Source organism: Ovis canadensis, chromosome 1 (assembly GCF_042477335.2).
Source record: "Ovis canadensis isolate MfBH-ARS-UI-01 breed Bighorn chromosome 1, ARS-UI_OviCan_v2, whole genome shotgun sequence".
In the NCBI taxonomy this organism is placed as follows: Eukaryota; Metazoa; Chordata; class Mammalia; order Artiodactyla; family Bovidae; genus Ovis; species Ovis canadensis.
This window is the reverse complement of record NC_091245.1, coordinates 5613019-5627721: the sequence shown is the minus strand read 5'-3', so window position 1 is coordinate 5627721 and position 14703 is coordinate 5613019. Positions and strand designations below refer to the sequence as shown.

Below are 14703 nucleotides of genomic sequence, written 5' to 3'. Positions count from 1 at the left end.
TGTGAGGGCTTCTCCTAACTCACTGCAGATGGTGACTTCAGCCATCAAATTCAAAGATGCTTGCTCCTTGGAAGAAAAGTTATGACCAACCTAGACAGCATATTAAAAAGCAGACACATTACTTTGTCAACAAAGGTCCGTCTAGTCAAGGCTATGGTTTTTCCAGTAGTCCTGTATGGATGTGAGAGTTGGACTATAAAGAAGGCTGAACGCTGAAGAATTGATGCTTTTGAACTGTGGTGCTGGAGAAGACTCTTGAGAGTCCCTGGGACTGCAAGGAGATCCAACCAGTCCATTCTAAAGGAGATCAGTCCTGGGTGTTCATTGGAAGGACTGATGCTAAAGCTGAAACTCTTAATACTTTGGCCACCTGATGCAAAGAGCTGACTCATTTGAAAAGACCCTGATGCTGGGAAAGGTTGAGGGCAGGAGGAGAAGGGGATGACAGAGGATGAGATGGTTGGATGGCATCACCGACTCAATGGACATGAGTTTCAGTAAACTCCAGGAGGTGGTGATGGACAGGGGGGCCTGGCGTGCTGCAGTCCACGGGGTAGCACGAGTCGGACACGGCTGAGCGACTGAACTGAGCTGAGCTGAGGGCTTCTCATGGCAGTGGCTCCTCTTGTCGCGGAGCACAGGCTCTAGGACACGAGGGCTTCAGTAGCTACAACACGTGGGCCCAGTGGTTGCGGTTTGCTGGCTCTAAGCACAGGCTCAATAGTTGTGGCGCATGGAGTTAGTTGCTCCACAGTGTGTGGGATCTTCCCGGGTCAGAGCTGGAGCTTGCGTCTCTTGCATTGGCAGGCAGGGGTCTTTACCACTGAGCCGCCAGGGAAGCCCTTGCTAACCTTCTTGAATCTGTAAATCTATATCTTTCATCCAACTTGGGAGATGTTTGGCAATTATTTCTTTAGATCCTTTTTCTGCCCCATTCTCTTTCTCGTCTCTGTCTTGGATTCTGCTCGAACGTGTCAGGTCTGTGTTTCCCCGCAACCCCTGTTCATTTTATTTTCAATTGTTTTCCTTTCTGACCTTCAGACTGGATACTTTCTTTTGATCTGTTTCAGACTCCCTGACTCTGTCTTCTGTCATCTTCGGTCTTCTGCGTGGCCCTTTATTGATGAGAATGAGGCCCCCCGGCTTCAAGGGAGGAGAGGTGTTGTCCTTCTCCAGCCGGGCCCCTTGTGTTGCCACAGGGACTCTGTTGGTAAAGGAGGAGGGAAGTGGGCGTCTGCAGCTGCTCTCAGGGCACCAGTTTCTCCACCTCTATCCTTCCTGCCTATGCAAGAGTTCACTTCTTCAGATTAGATGATCTCATTCCATTGCTGAACGGCTCCTCATGCTTACCGAATACATGTAAACGCCTATGTCTAGAATTTGTGGCCTCGCACGACACAATCCCAACTTGCTCGCCCGGATAGTCATCCCTCCCCTCCGACTCCTTGTTTCCAGCCAGGCCCCACTTCCCTGCGTGAGGTGGGCTGTGCGCTCCACATCTGCTCACTCCGCTCCCTCTGTCTCGGTCCCTTCCTTTCCATCACAGCCCATCAGATACACATGCTTCTTTCAAGGGACAGTCCAGCAGATTTTTGCTGTCTTCCATATGTTGTTTTGTCTATTAATATTTATTGTACTCTGTACAATGCCCAACTGCTGGGCTTAGTACTTGGTACCAGGCTATAGGTAATGCATTTGCTATTTCCAGTTGGTTTCTTTGGAATATTTATCCTGACAGGGTGTACCAACGCAGGAATCACTGCCCTCCTGGAAAGGCAGAAAAGCACCTTCCCTCTTATCTTCCTTTCTTTTTGTTCTTTCGAACCCTCCAGTGTGCTGGGGAACGATGCTAATAGAAGTGTGTCATCAGCATACATTATGTCTTTATTAGCCTGTTTCTCAATTTTGATTCTGAAAATATCCTGATTTAGTCTAATTGCAATCTCACCGAGTTCCACAGGCAGTGAAGGTTCATACAGGGGGAAGCTGAGACGTGACCCTGCAGGATTTTTCTTCCTGCCCATATGCTTTGAAGCTGGACCATTAGCTCGAAGGCATACATCTCATCTCATCACAGCGATTCAACCTGCTTCTGGGAAAAAAAAGAGCTTAGGGTGTGTGTCTGGTGGAAAGCAAAGGAATATCTTCATTCTAGGTGGTGGGAGATATTTTTCTGAAGCTAAAGCAAGGGCTGCTGCTGGAACTATTTTATTCCTAAATAATTTAACTATATTCAAAGATAATCTGATGTTATTGTAGGAAAGTGTATTTCTAATAAATTCCACTTGATCTGGGTGAATCAATTCAGGCAGCGCATAATTGAGTCTGTTAGCAAGGACTTTAGCAAGAATTTTGCAATCAGCGTTAATTAAGAAGATGGGACAATAATTTGTGCATAATTCCGGATCTTTTCCTGGCTTGTGAATCAAAGTAATAAGAGCAATGCTCCGGCTGGTGGTGGGATAGTGTCATTAGGTGCTGATTTATAAGTACTTAGAAAGGTTTAATTTCATTTTGCTTGGAGCAGGGTCTCCCTGCCCCCACACGCTCTGATCAGGGCTGCAGCCAAGACAGCAGAGCCCGTGTCTCCCCATCCTTCGCCGCCATCACTGACCTCCTGCTGCCCATTTGTGTCTTTATTCTGCAGCCGAGACACCCCTCTCATTCACCCAGGGTTTTTTTTTTCTTAATACTCTTATTATTTGCAGCGTATTTCTTAATACTATTTGAAGAGTGTTTCTTAATACTCTGAATTATTTGAAGTGATGGACTCCATGCTCTTGATGTCATGTCTGCATGCTCGTGTGTGATGTAAATTCTCAGAGCTGTCACAGGCTCCATGGGGATGTTTTCCATGGATCTTCCAGCTACATGTCTCGGGGTGGGTCTGTGTCAAGAGCCCTCGGCTGTAAGTCAGGGAACATGCCTGGCTTGTGTGCTGCTCCTCACTGACTGTTGCCCAGTAAGGGAACACACGAGAACCCTGGTGTCCGGCCTGTAGATGCAGCCATAGGACAATTATAGGCATGCGGGGCAGCGGGAAGAGCTCTGGGTTTCCCCCTCCTGCAGCTGTGGGACCTGAGATGTGGAACTCAACCTCTCTGAGCCTCATTTTCCTCTGCTGGGAAAGTGGGAAAGATGGCAGTCCTTGGGAAACACAGACCAACTAGAATCCTCACTGCACTCAGTTCCTCCCCCATTGTCTCCACTTGGGGCTCGTTATAGCACGGACAGGCTCTGGTCTGCAGACTTTTTCTCCTAATTATCGGAACAAGGCTGTCTCTGGGCAAGGCTGCTGCTCTTTGGTGAGTCAAGCTGATAAACCCACCTCTCACCAGGAGACACCTTCCCTATCCATCTGACCTGGAGCCGATGGTTCCTGTGAAACTGGAGCCCGTTCTACACACCCATGAAGGCAACAGGGTTTTTGTCTATCTCCAAAAGCACCACATGCTTGTCTTAGAGCTCCAGTTCGTCCCATTTGGAAGCACCCTGGAGAGACGACCCCACTAATCCCATTATTTTTTTCTTTTTCTTTTTGGCTGTACTGTGTGGTTTGCGGGATTAATTCCTTGACCAGAAATTGAATCCTGGGCCTCAGCAGTGAAAGCTGAGTCCTGTCCACTGGACTGCATGGGAATTCCCAACAGTCTGATAGTTTTAAATGAGGAAATTAGATTCAGACGGAAGAACAGCCCATACAGGTTAAGGACCACACAGATAGCGGGAGAGCCAGGCTTGAACCCAGGTCTCGTCGCTGCTAGTCTCTTGTGGCCATTACACCGTCGAGGCACATGCACTTGTCATTTGTTCAAATGTGAGTCCTCCAAGGTGGGAGTCGTGCTTATTTAACTTACATTCAACTGCTGAGCTTTCCGTGGGGGACCTTCCCCTCCATGCAGAAGGAGGTGGGTGTAGCCCTGACCGCAGTGCACACTACACATCGCGCTGACTGAAGGAACAGCCGGATCCCACAGCAGACTCCCCTGGGCCCTTGTCCATCCCACGTTCACCCGCACTCACTCTGCACCTATATGTGTGGCGGCGTGAGCTCTCTTAATAAAAACCCAATTAGTATTTCTTTAACTTGCCTCCAGATGCTTAAATACCATTACCCCAAACACAACATAATGCCTCTAGTTTTTCTATTTCAATCAAGAATTCAAGTAGCATCTTGACTTGTATATAATATATCAGCAGCAAAATCATGAAATGCTGACATCCTTAATAATAGCAATTAGTAATCAGTTGTTTCTTAAGTAGTTTGATTACGCCAGTTACCAAATTGTACAGTTGATGCATTTGGGGGGCAAGCAGGGTCTCTCCACCCCTCCCCCGCCATCCTTTCTCCCTTGCTGTGTTCTCTCAAGTCACTGAGCTGATAGGTGTTGCAAAGAGGTGAGGTCGAATAATTCCATTATTGCTAATACTGAACAGCACAGACTTGGCTTTAGCAGAAAGTAGAATCAAATATTTATTTGCTGAAAGACTCACTCTGATCGTGTCTGGAAACGCAGACTGTGTCCACCTGGGTAGATGTTAACTAAGGAGTTTGGCCTGCCCGTGCAGGCAGGCCACCCAGAGTTTGAGCCTTTCTATAGGTCTCCCTGGCGGCTCAGAGGTTAAAGTGTCTGCCTGCAACGTGGGAGACCTGGGTTCAATCCCTGGGTCGGGAAGATCCCCTGGAGAAGGAAATGGCAACCCACTCCAGTATTCTTGCCTGAAGAATCCCATGGATGGAGGAGCACGGTGGGCTACAGTCCATGGGGTCACAAAGAGTCAGACATGACTGAACAATTTCATTTTCACTTTCACAGGTTTCCCAGATAGCTCAGTGATAAAGAATCTGCCTGCCAATGCAGAAGTTGCAGGAGACGCAAGTTCGATCCCTGGGTCAGGAAGATACCCTGGAGAAGGAAATGGCAACCCACTCCAGTATTCTTGCCTTGAGAATCCCATGGACAGAGGAGCCTGGTGGGCTACAGTCCGTGGGGTCTCAAAGAGTTGGACACAACTGAATGACTGAGCACACACAGGGCTAAGGCCTTCTGCCAGGCTCTGGATACCGGGCAAAGGTCTTGATCTCAAGGAGGTCATATTTGAGAATGAAACATTCAGTGGGTATAAAGATTAGCTCAGCAAGGTTTTGTGTTTCAGTAACAGATGGAGATTGAGGGCTTTGCACTCTTGTGGCGGGAGGAGGAGGGTCTGTGTGTTGGGTGAGCAGGGTGGGCTTTCTGGGGAAGTGGCCTTCTAAGGGATCTAGAAGAAGGGGTGATCTAAGTGAGCCTGGGTTTTGTCCTGGTGGGGAGGTTTTTGTTGAGAGGGGGTAGGTGGGAAAGATGAGGGAGCAGATTGTGGATAAACTGGAGCTCAGACTTGTTCCCCTCATCACACACACACACACACACACACACACACACACACACACACACACACACACTGCCCAGCTCCAGGACAGCCTCCTTGGTTCCTCACAGGGGGCCAGTCTGGGTCTGACTGGGGTTGAATGCCCGCTAGAGACCTCCATGCACTTCCCAGCACCCTACGGGGCATCCCAGGTACATCTTTGCAGGACAGCAGGCGGCTTCCCAAGGGCACAGGTGGGTTGCATCTTTAAGGGAAAACCTGACTGAGGACCCCGATTCTGCCCCATGGCCAGGCAGGGCAGGTACGTTCGGCACTTGGCCCTGTTATATGCCGAGGCTGAATTTTGAAGTTCCTTTGCCCTCTGCCCTCTGTAAGGGGCCCCATGTACACCTGAAGGGTTCTCCAGAACACGTCATTCCCGACATTTTCCCGGCTGGTTCCTCTTTTCCCTATGCTTTTACTGGGATGCTGACACGGATCTGCAGAAATAAATAATAATTATTTTTTTCTGCTCTATTTTGCAAGAGTAATAAGCTTACACATGAGCATGGGGATCTCACTGAGCAAAACATGGTCCCTGGATATTTATGTTGACAAGCAGAAAGAACGGCTACTTATCTTACTGCTGCAAATTATTGTCCTGTAAACAGTACTCGGGGTTCTTTCAGCCAGGGCTGTCCTTGGGATGGACGATAGAGCCTCTGCTTTCCCTGAAACGCCGTTCAGCCTGATCTTCAGCCCTGTGTCTCTTGGTCTGGGGACGTCTTCAGAGCCCGCCCCTTGCTGGGTCCCTGCCCGTCTTCTCACGCATCATCCCTTCATCTTCACCTTCCTCCCTGGGAGAACTGAAATTCTTTCCTGTATCCATTCCCAATGTGCGCGCTATTTCAAGGTGTCGCCCCAAGTTCCGACCACTCACCACACATTCTAAAGCCCCCACGTGTAGGTCTGAATGCAGACGGCTCTTGTTCCTTTGGGGTGTGTTGCTGGAGGACTCACAATTACCCCTCCCGCGGGAAAGATTCCGCTTACTCCCACACTCTGGAAAAAGGCAGCCTCATTCCATTTTAGACTGAGACAGTGAGATTTGGGGGTCATGGCTTGAGAGAAGCATGGAGCGGGACGGGGCCTCAACAGTGATCCAAGCCACATTTCCCAAAGAGTGTCTGCAAACCTCCAACCCCTCCCTCAAACCTGCCGACTCCCACCCCACCCCCCTGCTGGTGGTGAAACCACGCAAGCCTTTACCCTGTCCCCTAGCATCCGCTGACAGCTTGGGTCTCCAGGGACCGCATCCCAGGTGTGCTCCTCCATGGAGTTTTGCTCAGGGTCCTCTGCTTGGGAAGCACTAATCAAACCTCATGCACTAGTTACAAGTAAAGGCACTGAGTCAGAGAGGGAACGTGACTTCTCTGAGGCCACACAGCTCATTGGTGGCTGAACCCAACTTTCCCGCTGGAGCGTTTCACTCCAGGGCTCCTTGAGGTGCCTGACAGGCTACCTCTGATGACACCAGCTGGGCTCTGCACTCTTGGGGGCCCATCCTGTGAGTTAGTCTTGTTTCTAGTCTCCCCTCATTCTCCTGGGCTCACAGCAAAAGCTCAGACCTCGTCACAGTCCCAGATCCCTCTGATTTCTGTCTGGCTTGGTGTTCCTGTCCTCTCCTCTCCCCGAAGCCCTTCCCAGTGTTTCTCAGCGTTGTCACTTACCTCCGTCTCTCACTCATCTAGCCCACTGTCTGGATTTAGACCCTGCCATCTCTTCCCTGGGCACCCTCCTTCCATCACCTCCTAACTAGATCTTGTTTCCTGACCTGTCACGCTTCCTTCAAATCCCGCTCTCACATGTTAGCTGGAGCGGCAGCCGCCTCGTGCATCTCCACCCCAGGTTCAAGCCCAGGTTTACTGCTTCCCCTGCAATAAAATCACTGGTAACAGGATGTGCCCTAAGGCCACGCGCTTAATCATTTAGTTACCAGCATCCTGAAAGGAAAACAACCTGGAGCAAGCCCAGGTCCTGACAGCTTGTCAGCAGCACTGACCTGTCCCTGCCCTTTTGAATTGCGCCGTTGGGCAGGGAGAAGTATATACGGATGTGATTTAGAACCTAAAGGTTCATCGTGGGACGGAACAGGCCCCCTTCACACAGATTTCATTGGTTTCAAGTGTGCAGTAAAAAGGTGGGGACAATAAAGATGGCGCAGGAAATCAGCAATGTGAAAATAAGCAATATTTTACTTTTTGTTGGAGAGGCTGGATTTTTATCTTGGATTAATAAAAACATGTTATTAATACTGAGAGGTTTAGCTATTTAAAATAGTCCGATGTTACCTGTAATTGATATTAACGTGTAGCACTGACCGTGTGTCCTGTTGTGAAAACAGTTATGCTATTTAATAAATGAATCAAAAGAACAGACTGGACTTCCCTGGTGGTCTAGTGGTTACGAATCTGCCTGCCAGTACAGGGGACACAGGTTCGATCCCTGGTTAGGGGAGATTCCAAGGGAATGACGGGAGGCCAAGGGGCAAAGAAGCCCGTGGCTCCAGAGCCGCCCTAGAGCAACTCCCGAGAGTCCGCCCTCCACAACCACAGGCGCCACCGCGGTGAGAAGTCTGTGCGCTGAAACGGGAGACACCCAGTGGTCAGCAGCGAAGACCCAGCGCACCCCAGAAAAAAGTGAATAAAGAACAAACCAAGGTTGCTGTTGGGCTTCCCTGGTAACGCAGGTGGCAAAAAGAATCTGCCTGTAAGGTAGGAGACCTGGGTTCGATTCTTGGGTTGGGAAGATCCCCTGGAGAAGGGAATGGCTACCCACTGCAGTGTTCTTGCCTGGAGAATTCTATGGACAGAGGAGCCTGGTGGGGTCCATGGGGTCGCAAAGAGTTGGACACGACGGAGCGACTAACACACACACACACACACACACACACACACACACACAGAGCTGTTGTAAGAATAAGAAATGATATTTTAACACAGGGACTTCAAATATACAAAGCCCTAACCCACTGGGATAGGTTTGTGAAAGAGGAGCAGGTACTCGCTCCAGCCAGAATCCCGGCAGAAAGCAGGTGGCGGGGATTCAGGGCATCTCGTAGGCACGCAGGGCTCAGGGAAGCGATGGGGTCTCCAGAGGCACCGGAGAAGCCCCACTCCCTGTGTCTCAAGGGGCAAGCAGGGAAGCTGACACCCAGGATCTGAGCCTTCAGCCCAACGTTGAAGCCAGATCACAGGGGTCATCTGGGAGGGACGAGTTCCTGGAGCAAATACTCTGCCCTCTCTGCTCCTCGCAGCACCTGGCCTTAGCTGCACCAAATAAGGGGTCAGAGAGCCTGGGGCCAGGAGGATGCGATTCACCAAGTCACCCCAGCAGCAGGCAGTGGGCAGGCTGGCTCGGAAGGGCAAGTGCAGAACCTAGAGCTCAGCACTCCTGCGGGAGGCGCAGGGGAGGAGGTCAGAGTCCCCTCCGCACCCCCGTGCAGGCTCCTGGGTTGATGCCTGTACTGTGTACATTCTCGGTAGGACCCGGCCCATCCAGGCAGAGCTAAGGTCTGAACAGAGGCGGGGTGCTCCCTGGGCACACGGTTGCTGGGCCCTCGCCCTGACTGGGGCCCAGGTATCGGGGAAACCAAGGAGAGAAGAAGCAGGAGACGGTTTCTCCCTAAAGCCTTCTGCAGGCTGCTTTCGCCCCCGGTGAAAGGCAGCACGGGAAGCAGCGGTGGTTGAGGGGTGAGGAGGGTTGGGGGAGGGAGGAGCAGACGGGTAGCCACTCCCTCGGAAGTGCCAAGCTCCGGTCTTGCCCGGAAATGCCAGGCTCTGATCTTGCCCTTCATCACATTACATCACCACTCGCCAGCACCAAAGGCCCAAGTGTGTTCCCTTTTGGTGACCTGCCTACGTGAGCACGTGTTGGTGTGTGTGTGTGAAGGTACATGTGTGTGTGATGGTACACGTGTGTGTACTCACACATGTATGTTGGGAAAGAATTTGCCTTGTGTGGGGAGGGGAGCCTGCACATCCCTTAGGAGTCAAGAGAGGCTTGCGGAGGGCATATTTGAAGAGCTGGGAAGCAGCCTGTGCAATTAAAAGTTAATCTCAGGTCAGGGAAAATATTTTCAGCAAGCGTGACAATGGTATTATATCTATGTTATGTGAAGGAGACACACAAGGTGTCAAAAGAGATATGAAGACATGAGGAGATATTGCCCAAGGACCTGACTAGACAGGTCACATGTGAACAGGTCTGCAAAGAAAACCCAAACCCTGTGGATAAGACTTGGTCCTGAGCAGTAAAGAGAGGGCGGGTGAGCAGGCATTAGAGAAGGGCCAGGGCACGCTGACTAAATTGGAGATTTAAATGTGAGTATTAATCACCCGTAATGTTCAGGGTGGGACGTGACATACACATTCACTGATGGAATAGAAATCCTTTCAGAGAACAATTTGGAGAATTTATTCTTGTCCCAGGAATTCTGCTCCTAAGGATTTATCCTAAGGACACAACCCTGAATAAGAAAAAAAGCATATGAATGCTGGTAAAGACACTAATTACAGCATTATTGATAGTAGCCAAAATGTAAGTGCACAGTCCCTTCTTGGAGGAATTTGGTTTAAGTATCTCGTGGTTAATCACCTCAATAGGTGATTGAAATTAAGAAGACCAGGTAGCAACATGGAAAACACTTTAGGTATATTAACTCAGCAGAGCAGAGCACAAAATTATATCCCCCCCATGACTGTAAGTCGAGGAAACTTACACGTGCAAACGGGCTAGCTCGGAAAAAGAGCGGAGAAATGAAAGGAGCCCTGTGTTGGGATGTGGGTGACATAGTTTACTTTTTCTCTTAAAAATTTTTGGTATTGCCTTAATTACCGCCTGTGTAACACACATGTACACTGTGTGTGTGTGCACACGTATAGGGCTTCCCTGGCGGCTCAGAGGCTAAGAGTTTGTCTGCAGTGTGAGAGGCCCGGGGCTGAACCCTGGTTTGGGAAGATCCTCTGGAGAAGGGAATGGCAACTGCCTCCAGTATTCTTGCCTGGAGAATTCTGCGGACAGAGGAGCCTGGCGGGCTACAGTCCTTGGGGTTGAAAAGAGTCGGACACGACTGAGTGGCTAACACACACGTGTGTAAGTATGCACAGCATATATCAATATATATGTTGTATACATATGTATACTTATAGGGTGTACATGGGTTTCCCTGGTGGCTCAGAGGTTAAAGCGTCTGCCTCCAATGCGGGAGACCCGGGTTCGATCCCTGGGTCGGGAAGATCCCCTGGAGAAGGAAATGGTAACCCACTCCAGTACTCTTACCTGGAGAACCCCATGGTCGGAGAAGCCTGGTGGGCTACAGTCCACAGGGTGGCAAAGAGTTTGCCACGACTGAGGGACCTCACTTCCCTAGGGTGTACATACACTACACACTATGTGTATGCTATCTATATTTATATACGTGGCATCTACATATGTTATGCATTCCCTAGGATGCTATGGAGAAACTTGAAGGAACTTTTTGGCCAACCTAGTATATGTATCCGGAGAAGGCAATGGCACCCCACTCCAGTACTCTTGCCTGGAAAATCCCATGGATGGAGGAGCCTGGTGGGCTGCAGTCCATGGGGTCGCTGAGGGTCGGACACGACTGAGCGACTTCACTTTCACTTTTCACTTTCATGCCTTGGAGAAGGAAATGGCAACCCACTCCAGTGTTCTTGCCTGGAGAATCCCAGGCGGGCTGCCGTCTCTGCGGTCGCACAGAGTCGGACACGACTGAATCGACTTAGCGGTAGCAGCAGTATATGTATGTGAACACTGTGTATGTACGTAGTGAAGACTGTGTGAAAGTGAGGTCGCTCGGTCGTGTCCGACTCTTTGTGACCCCATGGACTGTAGCCAGCCAGGCTCCTCTGTCCATGGCGTTCTTCAGGCAAGAATACTGGAGTGGGTTGCCATTTCCTTCTCCAGGAGATCTTCCTGACCCAGGGATTGAACCCGGGTCTCTCACATTGCAGGTAGACGCTTTACCGTCTAAGCCACCAGGGAAGTCTCCGTATTAAATATGTGTATACATACTATGACATATGATACATACTGTATATAAACACAGGTATGTGCTGTGTACATATACGTATACACAATATAGGCAGCACGTACATATGCTAATAAATAGTAATCGCAGAGCTGGGCATGTATCATTCTCCATTTCAACCATCTGCCCTCCACACTCAAAAGCCCACCCCTCGCGTGTGCACAGTGGGGAACCCAGCAGGTACGCGGCGGTTACCTGCGAGCACCCCGGGGGGCAGCTGGGCGGAGGGGTCCTTCATCCAGTCGTCGTTAGCCAGCTCTATCACGGCGTCCACGTGCCGAACGTCAGCGCAGATCAAGTCCCTCAGTCTCGCCTCATCCCTGCCTTCCAGGGCTGACTTTAATTTCTTTACGAAATCTGAGTTGACCGGGTAATCGGGAAGGCGATCGGAGACCGACATTGTGCTGTCGCCTGTGTGTTCACCAAATCGTTCTTCTCAGCTGAGTCCAGAGTCAGCAGCTGTGTGGACAGGGCTGTGGGCGAGCCTATAAATAGAAGAAACGTGGTCAGTTACAGCCCCGGGGACTGGCCACCTGCCAGCAGCCCTCCCTGCTCCCTTCCTCACGGAGACGGGAATTAATCTCCCCAAGGCCTCCGTTAGGATCCTACAGAGGGGGCCAGTAAAGGCGTCTGTGAGTGGGAGAAGCAGATAGCATAGGGTTGTAAAAAGTCAGGCTGTCCTGGGCACTGCTGACCAACGTGTTCTTTTGTCAAAGTGAGACTGTCTTGAATGTTTAAGATCCTCTTCCCCAAGATTGGGTTTGCAAATCTCTGTGCTGTTGAAAGGAACATTTTGTAACATTCTATTAATACAGCACTGTACCTCTTCACTTCATTTAAATAGAGAGTCTGGTTGACTATAAATTGGACCTGAGTTGAAACTGAGGAGAATGCAGGGACATCTTTGGTTTCTAAATTCAGAGATGGACTGGCCGGTCCCTAGAAGACAAGATCGGCACGTAGGTGAACACAGACAAGCATCCTAAGTGTGAGCGGCAGGCTCTGTACTTCTTAAGGATGCGAACCTCTGCTTAAAGCATCCAGTTCCACGCCCAGTGGATGTGCAAGGCACTGATGTTGGTTTCTGCGCATTCCTTGGGGGTAGGGGGCTTCCCCCCATAACCTGTCTCTAGTGGTCCTGTATCTCTTCCATCAACCTGGGCACAAAACACAGGGGCTCCAGTGGCACCTGGGTGCTCTGATAATTTGAGGGGCCCAGGCTGGGCCATTTAGCTTCAAAGTTGGTTTTTGGATACGTTAAAAATTGAAATATATAACACTGTGTAAGTTCAAGGTGTAGGTCATGTTGATTTGATGCATTTATATATTGTGACATGATTGTCATCATAGTGTTAGCTGACACCTCTATCATGTTACAGAATGGCAAGTTTTTTTCTTTTTTTGTGGTATAGATCCTTCAGTTTTTTGAGTCTCTTAGAAAGTTTGATGTTCATCCACAGCAGTGTTGTCTATTATCACCTTCCTGTGCGCTGGAGCCCCAGGACCTACTTATCCACTGGTTGCAAGTTCGTGCCCTTCGGTGCTATTTCTTCTCTGCCCCACCTAGTTTGTTTCCTATATTTAAAATTTAAACGATTAAGCATAGTTTTACAATTGAAGCGTAGTTGGTTTATAATGTGGTGGTAGATTCTGGAGCACACAGAGTGATTCAGTTATACATATATTGGTGTTGTGATCAGTCATATCCAACTCTGTGCTGACCCCATGGGCTGCAGCCAGCCAGGGTCCTCTGTCCATGGGACTCTCCAGGCGGGAATACTGGAGTGGGTTGCCATTTCCTCCTCCAGGGGATCTTCCCGACCCAGGGATTGAACCTGCATCTCCTGTGTCTCCTGCATTGGCAGGCGGGTTCTTTACCACTGCGCCACCTGGGAAGCCCATACATAAAATTTTGCAGAAAAATCTGAACGAATTTTTGGCCAACCCGATACGTATGTGTGTATTGATATGGCTTTTATAGAGTCCCCTTCAACTTGTGTCTCAGTCTTGCCACCTCTTCCTTTTTTCACTGTCTCCCCATGTGATGGTTAATTTTATGTGTGAACCTAGCTGGGCTATGCTACCCCAGATACTTGGTCAATCATATTCTGGATGTTCCTGTGAAGTTTTTTGATGAGAGTAATGCTTAAGTTGGTGGACTTTGAGTAAAGCAGATGAGCCTTCATAGTCTGAGTGGGCTTCATCCAATCAGCTGCAGACCTTCAAAGAATAAAGACTGATGCTCCTCAAGCAAGAAGGCATTCTCCTAGCGGGTAGCGTTTGGACTAGACCTGCAGCTCCTCCTGGGTCTCCAGCCTGCTGACCTACACTTCAGGGTTTGGACTCACTGGTTGCTACAGTTACATGCGTTGATTTCTTAAAAAAATAAATCATATGCATCTTTATTTTAAGACTATGCACACACACACACACACACACACACACACACCCCTACCCTCTTGGTTCTGTTTCTCTGGAGAACCCTGAATAAAACACCCTTCTCCGCTCAGCTTCTCTGCATGTCTTTGCAGTTTCTATTCCATATGCTGACGCTTTTTCCTGACACGTCTACATCTGCATTTGAGGAGCCAGCCCTGGACTTCCTATCCAATATTTGTTCTCCTTCCTCCTACATAGCAGAGCCTGGGTCTTCTTTGTTGCGACAATGTGCTTGGCCCCTGGTCATGAATTATGTTGATCTTAGTCAGCAATATCTGCCCTAGTCTCCTTTGCTAGCTACCAGACTTCTTAGCCTCCCTTGTAACACAGCTGTGGCCAGTGAGAGTGGGCAGGATCTGCTCTGGTGCATCTGGGAAGTTTTTTGCCTTCTTGATTGAAAGAGGAGGTAGTGGCTCACACTTCTTTCATTTCTCTTTCTTCTCTCCTTGAACATGGACATGATGGGTGGAGCTGTGGCAGCCATATTGTAGCCATGAGGGGACAGACATGAGATGAAGTCTCAACATACTCAGGTGGGTGGAACAGAAAGAGAGGGTGAGACAGATGGTTCCTTGATGACATTTCTGAACCTTTGTCCCAGCCTCAGGCTGCCAATTCAGACTTCTTATCTTTATTCCTTATGTACTCTTCATGTGTTTTCTGTGACTTGCAGCTGAAAGTATTCCTGGTTGATGTAGGTAGTGTGTTCACTCTGCCTTTAAAATCAGGAACACGTCCTGGTTTTGGTTTAAAGAGGTGCAGCAGACACAGGACAAAGAATGTGAGTCAGCTCTCTAAGC

The 14703-nt window shown here is 49.5% G+C and overlaps 1 protein-coding gene across 2 annotated transcripts in view; it reads right to left on the bottom strand.

Moving 5' to 3' along the window:
* Nucleotides 1–11929, bottom strand: part of ASB18 (ankyrin repeat and SOCS box containing 18) — a 77777-nt gene extending 65848 nt beyond the window's left edge. The window contains exon 1 of one of the 2 annotated variants that reach the window (XM_069584714.1): nt 11660–11929. In XM_069584714.1, the coding sequence (XP_069440815.1) occupies nt 11660–11864 (205 nt within the window). In that variant the 5' untranslated portion in view covers nt 11865–11929. The remainder of the gene's footprint in view (nt 1–11659) is intronic. The other variant, XM_069584720.1, reaches the window with a different exon arrangement.
* Nucleotides 11930–14703: the final 2774 nt, after the last annotated feature.